The sequence below is a fragment of the Onychomys torridus genome, chromosome 3 (assembly GCF_903995425.1).
Source record: "Onychomys torridus chromosome 3, mOncTor1.1, whole genome shotgun sequence".
Lineage (NCBI taxonomy): Eukaryota > Metazoa > Chordata > Mammalia > Rodentia > Cricetidae > Onychomys > Onychomys torridus.
In genome coordinates this window covers 103,437,844-103,452,163 of record NC_050445.1, presented here as the reverse complement: position 1 = coordinate 103,452,163, position 14,320 = coordinate 103,437,844, and the positions used below count along the sequence as shown (strand labels likewise).

The following is a 14,320-nucleotide window of genomic DNA, read 5'->3' as shown; positions in this document are numbered from 1 at the left end:
ATGCTCTAGCTACCTACACCCTCCTCCTGCATTTCCCAGTCTCCCTTGCAACCAAGTCGATCATGGGACCCAGTTCTGACCAATGGTTTTGAGGGGATGTTGCACATGCAACTTCCTGGTCATGCCCTTAGGACACAAGCACACCCATCTTCCCTTCTTGTTACCTTACATAAAAACCAAAGCCACGTGTCCCAGGCATCTCCTGACACCAGGACATGAGGGAACTACTTTACCCACTCCTGACAGCCTTACATCAGGTGCCACTTTCTATCTTATTCTCTTAAAGCAGTGGTTCTCAACCCCCTAACATTGCAACCCTTTAACACAGTTCCTCATGCTGCAGTGACCCACCAACCATAAAATTTATTTTTGTTGCTACTTCATAACTGTAATTTTGCTACTGTTATAAACTGTAGCATAAATACCTGTGTTTTCCCATGGTCTTGGGCAACTCCTGTGAATGGATTGTTGACACCCAGAGGGGTCACGACCTGCAGGGTGAGAACCACTGCCTTAAAGTCTCTCACTGATCCTGAAGCCTGCTGTTTTGGGGAGCCATTGAGCCCCAGGGATCAGCTTATCTCCACCCAGCCAGCCCTGAGTTTGTAGGTGCCTGTGGCCACACCCAGATTTTACTTGGGTACAAGACAGCTGAATTTCAGTCTCTATGTTTACACAGTAAGAGATAAGAGAGCTCACCCACTGAGCTGCCTCCCAGTTTAGTTTGATGGATTGTTTATTTGAGACAAGGTCTCATTATGTAGCCCAGGCTAGCCTCCTGCCTCACTTTGTCCAGTGATAGGGTTAACAGACGTGTGCCACCATGCCGGCCCAGCTCCACACTGTGTGAACAGAGCCTGGAGTCTGCCACAGAGACTACCAAAAATGGAAGGGAGGAGAGGGAAAAGGTGTGCGGGGGGGGGGGGGGCGGGGGGGGGGGGCCGGCTGCTTCTGCTAATGTGCCCTCTGTTCTCATTTACTCTAATTCTTGTCACAGTTAAATAACGACCTTGGCAATTAAAGCCGAGAAGTGAAGGAACAGAAACCCACAGGCCCATCCCCTCAAAGACTTTGGTTTCAAGACAATGCAAGTCCAGCACCTGTGCACCTGAACTTGGCCTTTGGCGCATACATAATGGTCACAAGGCCACTGTTTACTGCAGCGTGTATTTACTGAGACTCCCCTCAGCTCTATGGAAGCTCTGGATGGCTGGGGTTTTGGTGCTGAGAGCCCAGGTCCTTGCTTCCTCCAAATCCATCTTTAAGAAGTGTCAGGCAGGGGCAGGCAGTGGTGGCGCACACCTTTAATCCCAGCACTCAGGAGGCAGAAGCAGGCGGATCTCTGTGAGTTCGAGGCCAGCCTGGGCTACAGAGTGAGTTCCAGGACAGCCAGGGCTACACAGATAAACTCTGTGTTTAAAAAAAGAAGTGTTTAAGGGTCTGGAGATGGCTCAGCAGTTAGGAGCACTGGCTGGAAGAGGATCAGGGTTTGATTCTCAGCACCCATGTAGTGGCTCACAACTATCCCTAACTCCAGTTCCAGGGTTCTGGTGCCCTCTTCTGAAATACTGAACTACAGTGCATACATGTATTGCACATGTATAAATTCAGGAAGAACATTCATAGACATGAAAAAAATAAAAAAGAGTGAGAGAAAGACATGTGTAGGAGCCAAACATAGAAGCACATGTCTTTAATCCCAGCATTCAGGAGGCAGAGGCAGGCAGGTCTCTGTGAGTTCAAGGCCAGCCTGGTCTATACAGTGAATTCCATGCCAGCCAGGCAGCACAGAAAGAACCTGTGTCACACCACACACACACACACACACACACACACACACACACACGCACACACGCACGCACGCACATTTGGGGGGGGGGCTAAAGGTGTAGTTTACTGGTAGAACAATTGTCTAGCATTTATGAGGTCCTAAGTTCATTTGGGCAGAAGTCAATTTTTTAAGTGAACTGCAGCTGGGCAAGTTAATAATTAAGCAGGTAAATGTGAACTAAGATTAAATATCACAGCTAGAAAATGGGGCTCTGTGCATTCCTAATACAGGAACTTGAGTGCCTGCACACACATCCTGGGGGTTCACCTCCAGAAGAAGGGGCAGACAACTTTTATACTCAATGAAAAACAGCAAGAGTCAGAAAGGGGAAGTGTGTTGCCTGGGGACTTGATGCGGTGGTGAGCCCATAGCCAGAACCTCACAAGGCCAGCCAGGGGACAGGGGAGTGGGGACTGACCCTGGGTGGCTTCAGCCAGCAGGACTGAGGAAAAACAGAAGCTGTGTTTGGGGGCTGGGGGAGTAAGAGGCAGAGCGGGGGCATGGTAGGAAAAGGGCCCTAAGCAGCCAAAGGCTGGGGGCGGTGCTTCCTGCAGGTGCAGAGAGGCCACAGTTGGTGGCAGCTTCTGTGGGAGGTGCAGCAGTGGGTCCTGGATCAGATGAGACCCGGTGGACCTTGGACCTTGGGACCTCAAGCCATTAGCCATTCTTTTGCTGCTTGTTTGCTTTTGATTCAGGGTCTCTCTATGTAGCCCTGGCTGACCCAGAACTCATAGAGGTCTGCCCGCCTCTGCCTACCAAGTGCTGGAATGAAAAGTGTGCACTGTTGTGCCTGGCATGAGTGTATTTCTTTAAATCTGGTGCCACAGTCTTTGTTGACTTCGAATGGTAAAGATTTTTCCTAGACTAGTCAATGGTCTCTACTGTCAACGGCCAGGGAATGTGGCAGGAAGCACAGTTTCTTAACCTCTGGGGCTCCTCCTCTGCTATCACACATCCTGATGGGACAAGATTGTCAGTCTCAGGGTTTTGCCTGACTTGGCCAACTGCCTCCCCAAGCGGACCAGTGGCAAGACCACTGTGACCACGTATGAGCTGGCAGCTCTTCTAACCCTGGGACTCTCCCTCGCCTCCTCTGATGTCATTAGGAGCTTATAAGTAATTCTTTCAAAATACAAGGAGAAATTTTTTGAAACAAGGTCTCATGTAGTCCAAGCTAGCCCTGAACTCACCATGCTACCAAAGCTGGCCTTGAATTCTTTTTTTATTATTAATTTTTTTAACTTTATTTTATGTGCATTGGTGTGAAGGTGTCAGATCCCTAGGAACTAGAGCTACAGACAGTTGTGAGCTGTCATGTGGGTGCTGGGAATTGAACCCGGTTCCTTTAGAAGAACAGCCAGTGCTCTTAACCGCTGAGCCATCTCTCCAGCACCCTGGCTTTGAGTTCTTGGTCCTCCTATCTCTGCCTCCCAAGTGATGGGTTACAGACATCTGCCATCACATCAGTTTAAACATTATCATTTCTCAGCATCTGGCACATTTCAGTTTTCTAAGAACACAGAGAAGCCAGAATTGTCACAAGCGTCAGGGGCTGATCACATGATCGAATGAAATGCCTTTTGGTTCTGGTGATCATGAGGACCAAGCCTCCAAGAATCCCAGAGAGGGCTGTGCTTGGCCTCCAGGCTGGTGCCTTCACAGGACAATGGTGGGGAGGGTCTGAGAGCCTGAGAAGAGGAGAGTCCCAGGACTCACTCAGCTGTACTTTGCCCCAGGCCTCTCCGTCTGGTCCTTGGGGAATGGAGATGAGGAATAGTGATCTGGCACAGCTCAGAACAGGACAGGATGGGTTCTAGCAGTTTCTAAAGGGCTGTGAGCCAAGCAGACTACCCTGTCCAGTCTGAGGTGGACATGGAAGGAGGCTGGGTAGGAAGAGGACAGAGACAGAGCCTGGGGGAAGCCATGGCCAACAGGCAGGGGCTTGGTTTATGAGACAATTTCTGGGAATGCAGAAGCAAGCCTGGCTGGAGTCTCTCCTGCTGGAACAGGTACCTCCTATTTAAGCCCCAAAGGGAAAGTCATCATGAAAACCTCGGATTCCCACACACACTATATCCCAGGGAGTTACCTAGCAGCTAAAGCGTGGACGCAGTCCCAGAGTGGCCCCGAAAACCCACGTGTGCTGCAGCTCTGAGGCTGGGGCATTCTAACATTCACTCTTCTCTCAAGGAAGGCTTCTGGTCATCCAGGCAAGTGCTGCATCTGTCTGGGTCTCTGGCACAGCAGGCAGCTATTCCCGTCAAAGCCCACACTCTCCTGCTACTGCCTCCTAACTGGATCTCCAGTGTTTGCGTTTTTAAAATGTACTTACTTGTGTGTGCTTGTGGAGGGAGGCACAGCTGCCCTGGCATGTGTGGGGAGGTCAGAGGACAACTTTTAAGAGTCCTTCCTTCCACCATGTGGGTCCCAGAGATCAAGCCCAGGCCATGAGCCTTGGCAACAAGTGAAGTGCCTTACCCAACTCCCTGGCCTCCATTCTGTTGTTGTTATTGTTGTTGCTTGTTTGTTTTGTTTTGTTTTGTTTTGTTTTGTTTTGTTTGAGACAGGGTCTCCCTTGTAGCCCTGGCTGTCTTAGAACTTGCTCTGTAGACCAGGTTGGCCTCGAACTCACAGAGATCTGCCCGCCTTTGCCTCCCCTCGAGTACTGGGATTAAAAGTGTGTGACACCACCACCCAGCTCCAATTTTTTTTTTTTTTTAATTACAAAAATAAAAGGTTTTAGGTCTCTGGCTAGTCAGCCCAGTAGAGTTCACAGCAGACCCGCAGATAATACCTAGTAAATAAAGGTCTTGGTGTGTGAATTTCAGCCTGGGAAAAAGAAGGGTCGCAGGGCTAGGGTGCAGCTCAGTGGCAGAGAGCTCATCCCCGGCCAGTTGGTTCCACCCCCTGCACTGACAAAAGATGGACAGAGTCTTCAGACAGACACACAGCCCTTGCTGAGACACACACACACTCACACACACAAACACACCCTTGGGGACAGATGGTTACTCACAGCTCAGGACAATCTGGGCAGCTCGGTAGAGTTCTAGGTGACACAGGAGGTCCACCAGCTGCTGGACCGTGGCCTGTCGCATGGCCCACCACCACAGCAGCTCCCGGGTGATGCTCACACCCTGCACCCGCTCCATGGATTTGATCTTCCTCAGCTGCGTCAGGTCGGTGATCACGTAGGAGGCTGGAAGGCAGGAGAGGATTCTGCTTAGAGCTGGAGGTGTGCCCCCCCCCCAGAGGCCCTTCCTGCCCCGCTGCTCCGCCCAGGTGTCACCATGGCTACTTCCCCCAGCAAGAGGAAGACCATAGGACAGGAGGCTGGGACCCGCAGGTATCAGCAATGTCTTTGCTTGCGATGAAAAAGCAAAAGCCTCAGTGCTGTGCCCACTTCATCTAAAACAGAAGCCCCCGCAGGCAGAGGGTTTCACCTGTCTCCATCACAGACACACCCACAAATGGAGAAACTCGGGGCAGCAGGACAGAATGCAGATGAGTGGAGGGCAGCTAAACCACTGAGCCACACTCCCAGCCCTTATTTCTGACATAGTATCCCACTGGTTTTGTTTTTGTTTTTAAGATAGTGTCTCACTATGTAGAACATGCTGGCTTTGAACTCACAGATCTGCTAGGGTTAATGGCCTGAGCCACCACTCCCAGCCTTGCCACTGAATCTACTGACAGAAGAGAAGCATTTAAAACAAATAAGCAAACAAACAAAAATTGAGACTGCGACAGCCTGGGGAGGGGAAGCACAATGGAAGGACACATGCAGGTGACCCCAGGCTCCACCCCAGTACTGGAAAACAAAACTGAACAAAAATGAGGAATTAAAAAAACCAAGCCTTAGCCGGGCGGTGGTGGCTCACGCCTTTAATCCCAGTACTGGGGAGACAGAGGCAGGATCTCTGTGAGTTCGAGGCCAGCCTGGGCTACAAAGCGAGTTCCAGGAAAGGCTCCAAAGCTACAGAGAAACCCTGTCTCGAGAAAAAAAAAAGAAAAAAAAAATGTCGTTAAGCATACTAGAAACCTAGATGAGTTCTAAAGAGGGCAGGCGAAACCAAAACTCCACGAGATTTTCTGTTTGGCATATGAGCTTGGAGGCATGTCGAGCAGGGGGCAGGGAGGCCAGAGATAAAGCTCAGAACATGGAGGACATCAGAGCCAGGATAAACACAGAGGACCTGTCACTAGATAAATGAGGAAGGACACAACACTCTCCAACAGAGAAAGCCTCCCGGAGAAGTGCCCTGCAGGAATGGAAAGTTCCAGAGTTGCAGTTTTAGTCACTGGAAACTCCAAACCAGATTCCTAGCCAGAGGGAAGTGATGTAACAGCCTAGAGTCCCCTTCCCACTGTTCACAGGGGGCAAAGAGGAAGGAGTTATGTCATGAAAAGCCAGCCTAGTACGGATGCTTGTGGAGTGGGGCTTAGCCTGCCAGAGCCTTGACCCTTGTGAATTTCCATTTCCTCCCAGGAGAAACAGGAAGTGAACCCCAGGGTGCCTTCTATAAGGGAGAGTTCAGTCCTGTGAAACTGATATCTCATAAGACACTGATCCATTAACACTGCACCCAGGAGCAGGGCAGGCAGAGAGGCAGACGGGGACTCAGTCACTGCCAAGGGCCGGGCTAGGCTATGGCTGTTAGTAATCTGATCATTATGGAAGAGAGAAAATCAAAGTCCTCCTCAGCTTCCTACCTGGGAGACCCCAGGAAACACTGGCTGCCTCCCAAAGCAGCTCATCTTCCAGACTTTCCCCACATGTGTGAACGCTACCCTTCAGATCTGGTGTCCCACCAAGGGCCCCGGGCTAAAGGCTCGGTCCACAGGTTGGTACCTGGAGACGTAGGAGCTTTAAGGCATGGGTCCCAGGGGGAGTCTTCCGAGCCTTCAGAGATGTGCTCCCCAGGGGGCTATGGGAGTCCAGCGCCTTCCATGAGGTGGTTTTGCCTGACCATGTGCTCTGTGCCATGAGACATTGCCACAGGTCAAAGCAGAATCAAAAAACAACAGACTGCAATCTCTCACACTATGAGCCAAACCTTCCCTCTTTCTCTGCCACTGAGGTAAATCCCCAACCCCACCTTCCCTCTTTCTAAGGCGACTCCCTCGGGAGTTTTGCCACAGTGAGACCTGACTGACACAGCAGCCCTGGTTCAAACCCTCCCGGACAGTTCCTTGCTGTACATTTGGGGAAGGCCTGTCACCTCTCCCAGAGCCTCCGTTTTCTCATCAACCTCAGAGGTGGCTACAAGGACTAGACGGAACTCTACACACCGGGACACTTGGGATAACACCTGGCACTCAGTAATGAGGACATAAACGTGCTATAGCCATTGCTCCGTGCTAATTGCTGAATCCTGGGGAAAGCCTACCCATCCTTACAGTCCTCCAGAGCAGGGGCAGCCCAGCGTCCTGAAATGACCGGCCCCAAGGTCAAATGCCCCTCTCCTGACTAGCCAAACTCCACTGTGTTCCCTCAGCCTCTTGCAGATGAAAGGCTCAGAGACACCAGTCACTTGCCTGCAGTCACACAGCTGGACAGTGCACAAAGGCTACTCTGCACTGGTGAGCAAGAAGAGTGGTCCAGCAAAGGGGCCCTGCAGGGGCCCTCTGCACACTCCCAGGTGGATGAAACGGTAAGAACCCCATTTACACAGGCCCAGACAGTGCGCTGTGACTGCAGAGAAACAATCAAGGGACAGGCTACCCACTGGGTTAGCTCCAAGAGCGTGCATATTTGTGGCTGTGGGTTTTCTAAATCACTTTAGATCTTCCCACACCCCTCCCTCCCAGGACCACAGCTCAAGATCACCCTTTTCTAGAATAACTCAGCAGCCGAGAATAAAAAGTAGAGGGACCGGTGTGTAGAGTCCAAGTTCTTCCTCCCTCAGGGCAGGGAAACCCAGAGTCCTGAGACCAGCTGGCAGCTGCCTAGCCAGCTCCAGGCCCAGTGACCTCAAGGGAGGCCCAGCCTGGGTCTCAGAGCAGCCTGTGGGGTGAGACCATGTACCCACCTTTGCATCATTCTCTGGGGTGGATGCCGAGCACCTGCCCACTTGCCCAGCACTGTCCTCGACTCCACAGACGCTGGGAAAGAGGCAGGATCAGTCCCCACACACATGGCGTATGTGCTACAGGGAGAGACGGACTAGCCAAAGCAGGAACAAGGGAAGGGTGAGCCTGTTCAGGGGAACCGAGGGGAAACCTGTGATGAGCTGAGAAGTTGGGGCAAGGACAGATGGGTCCCTTCAAGAAGCAGAACTATGGCAGACAGACCAATATCTACCCCCAAAAGCATCTGGTCCCTAAATCCCAAGACCCTTGAATACATTGTTTTAGGAGGCCACAGAGACTGTGCAAATGGAACTAGATAAGAACGTAGAGGGAAGGGAGCTTCCCAGACTGCCTGGATCAGCCCTGTCACTTCCAGAGTCCTTCTAAAAAGAGGGCAAAGAGTTGGGGATGGCGGCTTTGAGACCCTGTTGGGAGGGTAGGAGAAAATTAAAAAGGGGAGGTGAGAGAAACACAGGTCAGAGGGATCCGAAGAGTCTGTGCTGCCGCCTTGAAGATGGAGGGAGGGGCCATCGGCCAAGGGAATGGCTTCCAGGTGTGAGGTGAGAAGTCTGTGCTGTTTGAAGCCACCACTCAATTTGTGATTATTTGTTACAGCAGCAAGAGAAACTAGTACAGACTACAAAGTCAGGCAGGGGGAAGAGTAACTCGGGCAGAGGGAACAGCAGATGCTGAGGCAGAGAGAATGTATAGTGATATTTTATTTGTATTGAAATGTGATTTTATTTGTATGTTAATAAAGTTGCCTTGAGGTCAGAGCAAGCCAGAGCAGAAGCTAGGCAGTGGTGGTGCACACCTTTAATCCCAGCACTTGGGAGGCAGAGCTAGGCGGATCTCTGTGTGTTCAAGGACACAGCCAGCATGGCAGACACACACCTTTAATCTCAATAGCAACCACAGAAGACCTGGAGGTCTGTACAGACAGGCAATGACGAGGAGGTCATGTGGCTGGGTTTACAACCAATGAGAAAACAGAACAGAAAATCTATAAAAAAGATAGGACACACAGAGGTAGCTCTCTTGCGGAGAGGAAGAACAGCAGAAGCGGTGAAGGGTAAGGTTTTCCACTCTTGCTCTGACCTCGTGGTTTTTAACTCTGCAATTTGGGTCTGTGTTTCTTATTTAACAAGACGGTTACATCTACAAGAATGAGGTGAGGTGGAGGAGCTGGAGGTGAGACGGCCAGAGCTGGCAGACCTGCTAAGTAATTTCCTTGATGTCCTCAATCAGTGATGCTTCAGAGGACTGTGGGTAACTGCCATCTCCAGGACTTGCAAATTCGGAGCAGTTCTTGGAAAAGTGTGCAAATGGCCAACAAGCAAGAGTTGAAAAGCCAGCCCAGGCCAGGCTTTGACAAGACAAACAGTAGCCCTCCTATATGGACAGTGGGGGTGTGAGCCAGGGCAGTCCCTCTGGGAAGCAACTGGCAGGGTGTCCCTCTAACAAGCAGTACAGAGTACAAGCACTCCAACTCTCTACCCCATGCCTGTGTGTGTACACCAAGGGGGATGAAAGCAACCATCCACACTGACACACTGACGCCAGAACACAAATGTCCACCGTGGCATTATCACGATGGCCCAGGAATGAGAAGCGCCCAAATAGCCATCAATGGAAAATAGAAAAGCAAAATGTGAGCCGTCCGTATACTGGGATGTTTGTTGCTTGAGTATGAAAAGAGACTGGGACAAGGGGCATGGCTCGGTAACAGTGTGTTTGTCCAGCATGTGAGAGAGAGAGAGAGAGAGAGAGAGAGAGAGAGAGAGAGAGAGAGAGAGAGAGAGAGAAGAAACGAGGAGCTAGGAGAGTAAGGGGAAACGGAGGGTGAGAGAGGCCTGAGAAGAGGACAGAGGAAGAGAAGGCAAGCACTTCGGGACTCAGGTCGGCTACGACAGGGATGGACCTTTAAGAGCTGCTAAGTGAAGCCAGCTGTAAAGGGCTGCGAACACTGGCCGGTCCCCTCACATGACACATTACGACAGGAAACTCCTGGAGCCCAGGGAGCGAGGGCGAAGGGGTGAGGAGCGGCATTGGAGGGGAAGAGGCTTCCATCTGGAGTAATAAAAATAAAAGCACGGCCCTGTAAACGTGCTAAGAGCCACCGAGTGCTCTATAAATATGCGCTCAATGATAAAAGGGCTGAGAAAGAAGTCAGAGAAACATCACCCTTTACAATAGCCACAAATAATATAAAATAGTATAAAATATAAAATATGTGCTCTACATGATCATTGATTTAAATATGTGGATTATATATGATTGGTGATTATGGCTTCCCTGCTTGTTTGTTGTATTTTTGCTTGTTTTATCTTTTGCTTGCTTGTCTGCTTGTGTTTTGAGACGGGCCCTCAGGTAGCCCAGGCTGGTCTGGAATTCACTACATACTGGAGACTGACCTTGAACACCTGCTCCTCCTACCTCAACTTCCTGAGTGCTCAGGTTGCACATCTGTGGCACCACAATACCACCCCTTCTCCCTCCTCCTCCTTTGCTTCTTCCTTCCCATCCCCCTCCCCCCTCCTCTGTTATTTCATTCCAGTAGTTGAACCCAGGGCCTTAGGCAAGGTAAGCACACACTCCACCACTGAGCCACACCTCAACCTCATGGATTGTATCTTTTTTATTTTATTTTTTATTTTTTGGGGTTTTGTATTTTTCTTTTTGAGACAGGGTTTCTCTGTGTAGCCTGGAACCCACTCTGTAGACCAGGCTGGCCTTAAACTCACAGAGATCTGCCTGCCTCTGCCTCCCAAGTGCTGGGATTAAGATGCATACCACCCAGCCCATAAATTATATCTTAATAAAGTTTTTTTTTTCAAAAAGTCATAAGCCATAAGTGTGCCTCTTACACTAGTATTCTAAGAACAGAAGGTATCCTGCTCCGGGCAGTTCAGGGCTGGGCTGAAATGGGAAAAAAAATTAAAGATCCCCCCCCCACCACCACCACCACCACCACACAGAGCTGGTCACTGCCCAGGAAGTATTCCAAGTCAGCATAGGGCATCCAAGTATTGGGACACAGAGTCCCCTGGACAATCAGGTGGTAACAGACATCCTCACAGGCACCCCAAGACTAAGGCTGAGGGCACAAGAGAAGACAGCCACTTCCCTTCATCCCAGATGTTACCAACACCAGCCCAGCCTCCCAGTTCTCCGATAGTGATGCAGAATGAAAACGCACACTCAAGAGAAAATCCAAAGAATACATTGCCAGGTGTAACGTACTCAGAGAAGCCAGGGCAGGAGGACCGCCAGTTTGAAGCTAGTGTAAGGACACAATAGACCATGGGGGAGGATGTCTATCAAAGTGAAATTCCTATGATATATTTTAAGAGAAAAAAGGCAGGTTGGGAGGGTGGGATGCTGGAGAGATGGCCCAGCAGTTAAAAGTGCTGGTACTCTTCCAGAAGACCCAGGTTCAGTTCCCAGCACCCACATGGCAGCTCACAACTGTCTGTAACTCCAGTTCCAAGGGATCCCACATCCTCACACAGACATGCAGGCGAAACACCAATGCACTTGAAATTTAAAAAAAAAAAAAAAAAAAGCAGGCTATCGGTCATGTGTGACTGGTATACAAAAATGACAGGATGGTTGACATGTATGTCCACACTTCAATGCATTTGACAAAAAGAGCAGAAGGCACAGTCCAGAGCACTATGGGGCTGCAAGGTCAAGAAGTTAGCAAACATGAGCAGCAACAGGTGTTACAATGGGCTCTCAGAGGCACCAATGCTCATCCCTGTGGGGAACTGGCGCTCACCTTTCTGCTCTGGACTCTTACAGTATTTCTTTCTTTCCTTCCCTTCCTTCCTTCCTTTCCCCCTCTCTCTCCCCCTCTCTTCTTGTCTCCCTCACTCAAAGGGTCCCTGAACCCCATCCCTGCTGACTATTGGGGTAGCTGTGCTTTGTGCTGAAGGTCTGCCCTATTGGGTGTTTTACAGCAGCCCTGATGTTCACCTACTGCATCTACCAAGGTCTGTCAACTAGACATGTCTCTAGACACTGGCAATTGTTACTTATGGAGAAAAGGAATCCCAAATTGAGGGCCATTACCTTAAACTACTTATTATTTCTTTTCTTTTCTTCCTTCTTATTTCCCGTTTTGTTTGCAGGGCTAAGGACAGATCCCAGGGCCTCCCACATGTTAGCTGAGTGGTCTACCACTGAGGTACACCTGAACCCTAACATGCATGTTATATGTTTAAACTGGAGGGACAACACGTACACACTCACTTTATTATTGTGTCAAGCATACCCATTTTATATACTCTTTTTAATTAGCACTATTCTTTATGATGTAAAAAATTGGGGAGTGATAGCTTTGTCCCTTCTGTTTTGAGATAAGGTCTCACTTGCCCAGCTACTTCAAATTCTCTAAGTATCTGCACCTGACATTGGACTCCTGATCCCCCTGCCTCCATGGCCCCAGTGTGGCATTATAGATGTTTACTATACCACATCTGACAAAATGTAAAACATTTTTTTTTTAATTTTAGGATTCACAGACTTTTCAGTTCAACAATAAACGTCAAAGGAAACATATTAACAATCACTCCTGGGTGTCATCTATAGGCATGAAAACCACCTTTCGAAAAGTGTAAAACAATTTGCTGTGTATTTATGCATGATTTGTGTGGGTGCTCATGCCATGGTTCATGTGTAGTGGTCACAGGACAACTCTGTGGAGTTAGTTCTCTCCTTCCACCTTTACGTGAGCTGCAGGGATTAGACTCAGGACCACAGGCTTGAGATTGAGAGCCTTTACCCATTGAGCAATCTTGCCAAGCCTCCAGTAATGTGTGTGTGTGTATATATATATATATATATATATGTGCCGGGCGGTGGTGGCCCACGCCTGTATCCCAACACTTGAGAGGCAGAGGCATGTGGATCTCTGTGAGTTCCAGGCCAGCCTGGTCTCCAAAGCGAGTTCGAGGACAGCCTCCAAAGCTACAGAGAAACCCTGTCTCGAAAAACCAAAAAATCAAATATATATATATATATATATATATATATATATATATATATATATATATATTACTGAAGTCAGGCAAAGTGGCACATCCCCATAATCCCAGCACTTGAGAGGTGTCAGTAGGAAATCGTTAGTAATATAATGAGTTCTAGGCTAGCCTGGGCTACACAAGACCACATCTAAAAAATAATAATAAAAAATAAAATATGAGCAAATGATAACAATGGAACATATATATTACTTCATTTAAGAAATGAAGTGACAAAAGTCACACTGACTTAAACCATAAACTAAGCATGACAACTGTTAATCATGTCTTTTTATTTTTATTTTTTTAAAGATTTATTTATTTATTTATTATGTATACAGTGTTCTGCCTACATGCATGCTTGCAGGCCAGAAGAGGGCACCAGATCTCATTATGAATGGTTGTGAGCCACCATGTGGTGTAGCAGGAATCTTAAAAGTTCTTATTAATAAAAACAAACCAGGGTTGGGGATTTTTAGCTCAGTGGTAGAGCGCTTGCCTAGCAAGCATAAGGCCCTGGGTTCGGTCCTTAGCTCTGGCAAAACAAAACAAAAACCTGAGACCAGTTATTAGGGTGAATGCTGGAAGATCAGAGAATTAAAACAAACCACAGCTAGTTTCTCAGCTGATCTGTTTCCTCAGACTGGAAGCCTCTGAGTCCTCATCCAGAATGAATCTCAGCTGAACTGTGCTGCTCAAAAGCCTGAAAGCTTAACCAGCCAAATGCTGCTAGTTTCTGGTCCTCATGCCTTATATATCTTTCTCTTTCTGCCGTCACTCCCTGGGATTAAAGGCTCACTTCTTGGGATTAAAGGCATGTGTCATCAAGCCTGGGTGTTTTCTAATGTGGCCTTGAACTCAGAGATCCAGAGGGATTTCTGCCTCTGGAATGCTAGGATTAAAAGTGTGAGTGCCACCATTTTCTGGCCTCTGGTTCTGTCTAGTGGCTGTTCTGTTCTCTGACCCCAAATAAATTTATTAGGGTGCACAATATTTTGGGGAACACAATATCACCACAATGTTGTCGCTCACTTGGTATAGTGCTCTACTGGGATCCATCTCCAGCACCACATAAACCAAGCCTGTAATCCCAATTCCAAAGTAAAAGTGGGTGGATCAGAAGTTCAAGGGCATTCTTGGCTACATAGCAAGCTCCCAGATATTCTACATGAGTCCCTATCCAAAAAAATAAAGAAGAGGAAAAAACCACCAAGGCACGATGGTTCAAATCTGTAATCCAATCCCACACCCAGGAACTGAAATAAGAGAATGGCAAGTTTTTTTGGTGTGTGGGTTTTTTTTTTGGGGGGGGGGGTTGTTTGTTTGTTTGTTTGTTTTTGGTTTTTTGTTTTTTCAGAGCTGAGGACCGAACCCAGGGCCTTGGCAAGTGCTC

The 14,320-nt window shown here is 48.8% G+C and overlaps 1 protein-coding gene across 1 annotated transcript in view; it reads right to left on the bottom strand.

Annotated features, from left to right (window-relative positions):
• Irak2 (interleukin 1 receptor associated kinase 2) overlaps positions 1-14,320 on the bottom strand; it is a 54,361-nt gene that overhangs the window by 38,907 nt on the left and 1,134 nt on the right. The window contains exon 2 of the mRNA XM_036182682.1: positions 4,848-5,030. Within this exon, the coding sequence (XP_036038575.1) occupies positions 4,848-5,030 (183 nt within the window). The remainder of the gene's footprint in view (positions 1-4,847; positions 5,031-14,320) is intronic.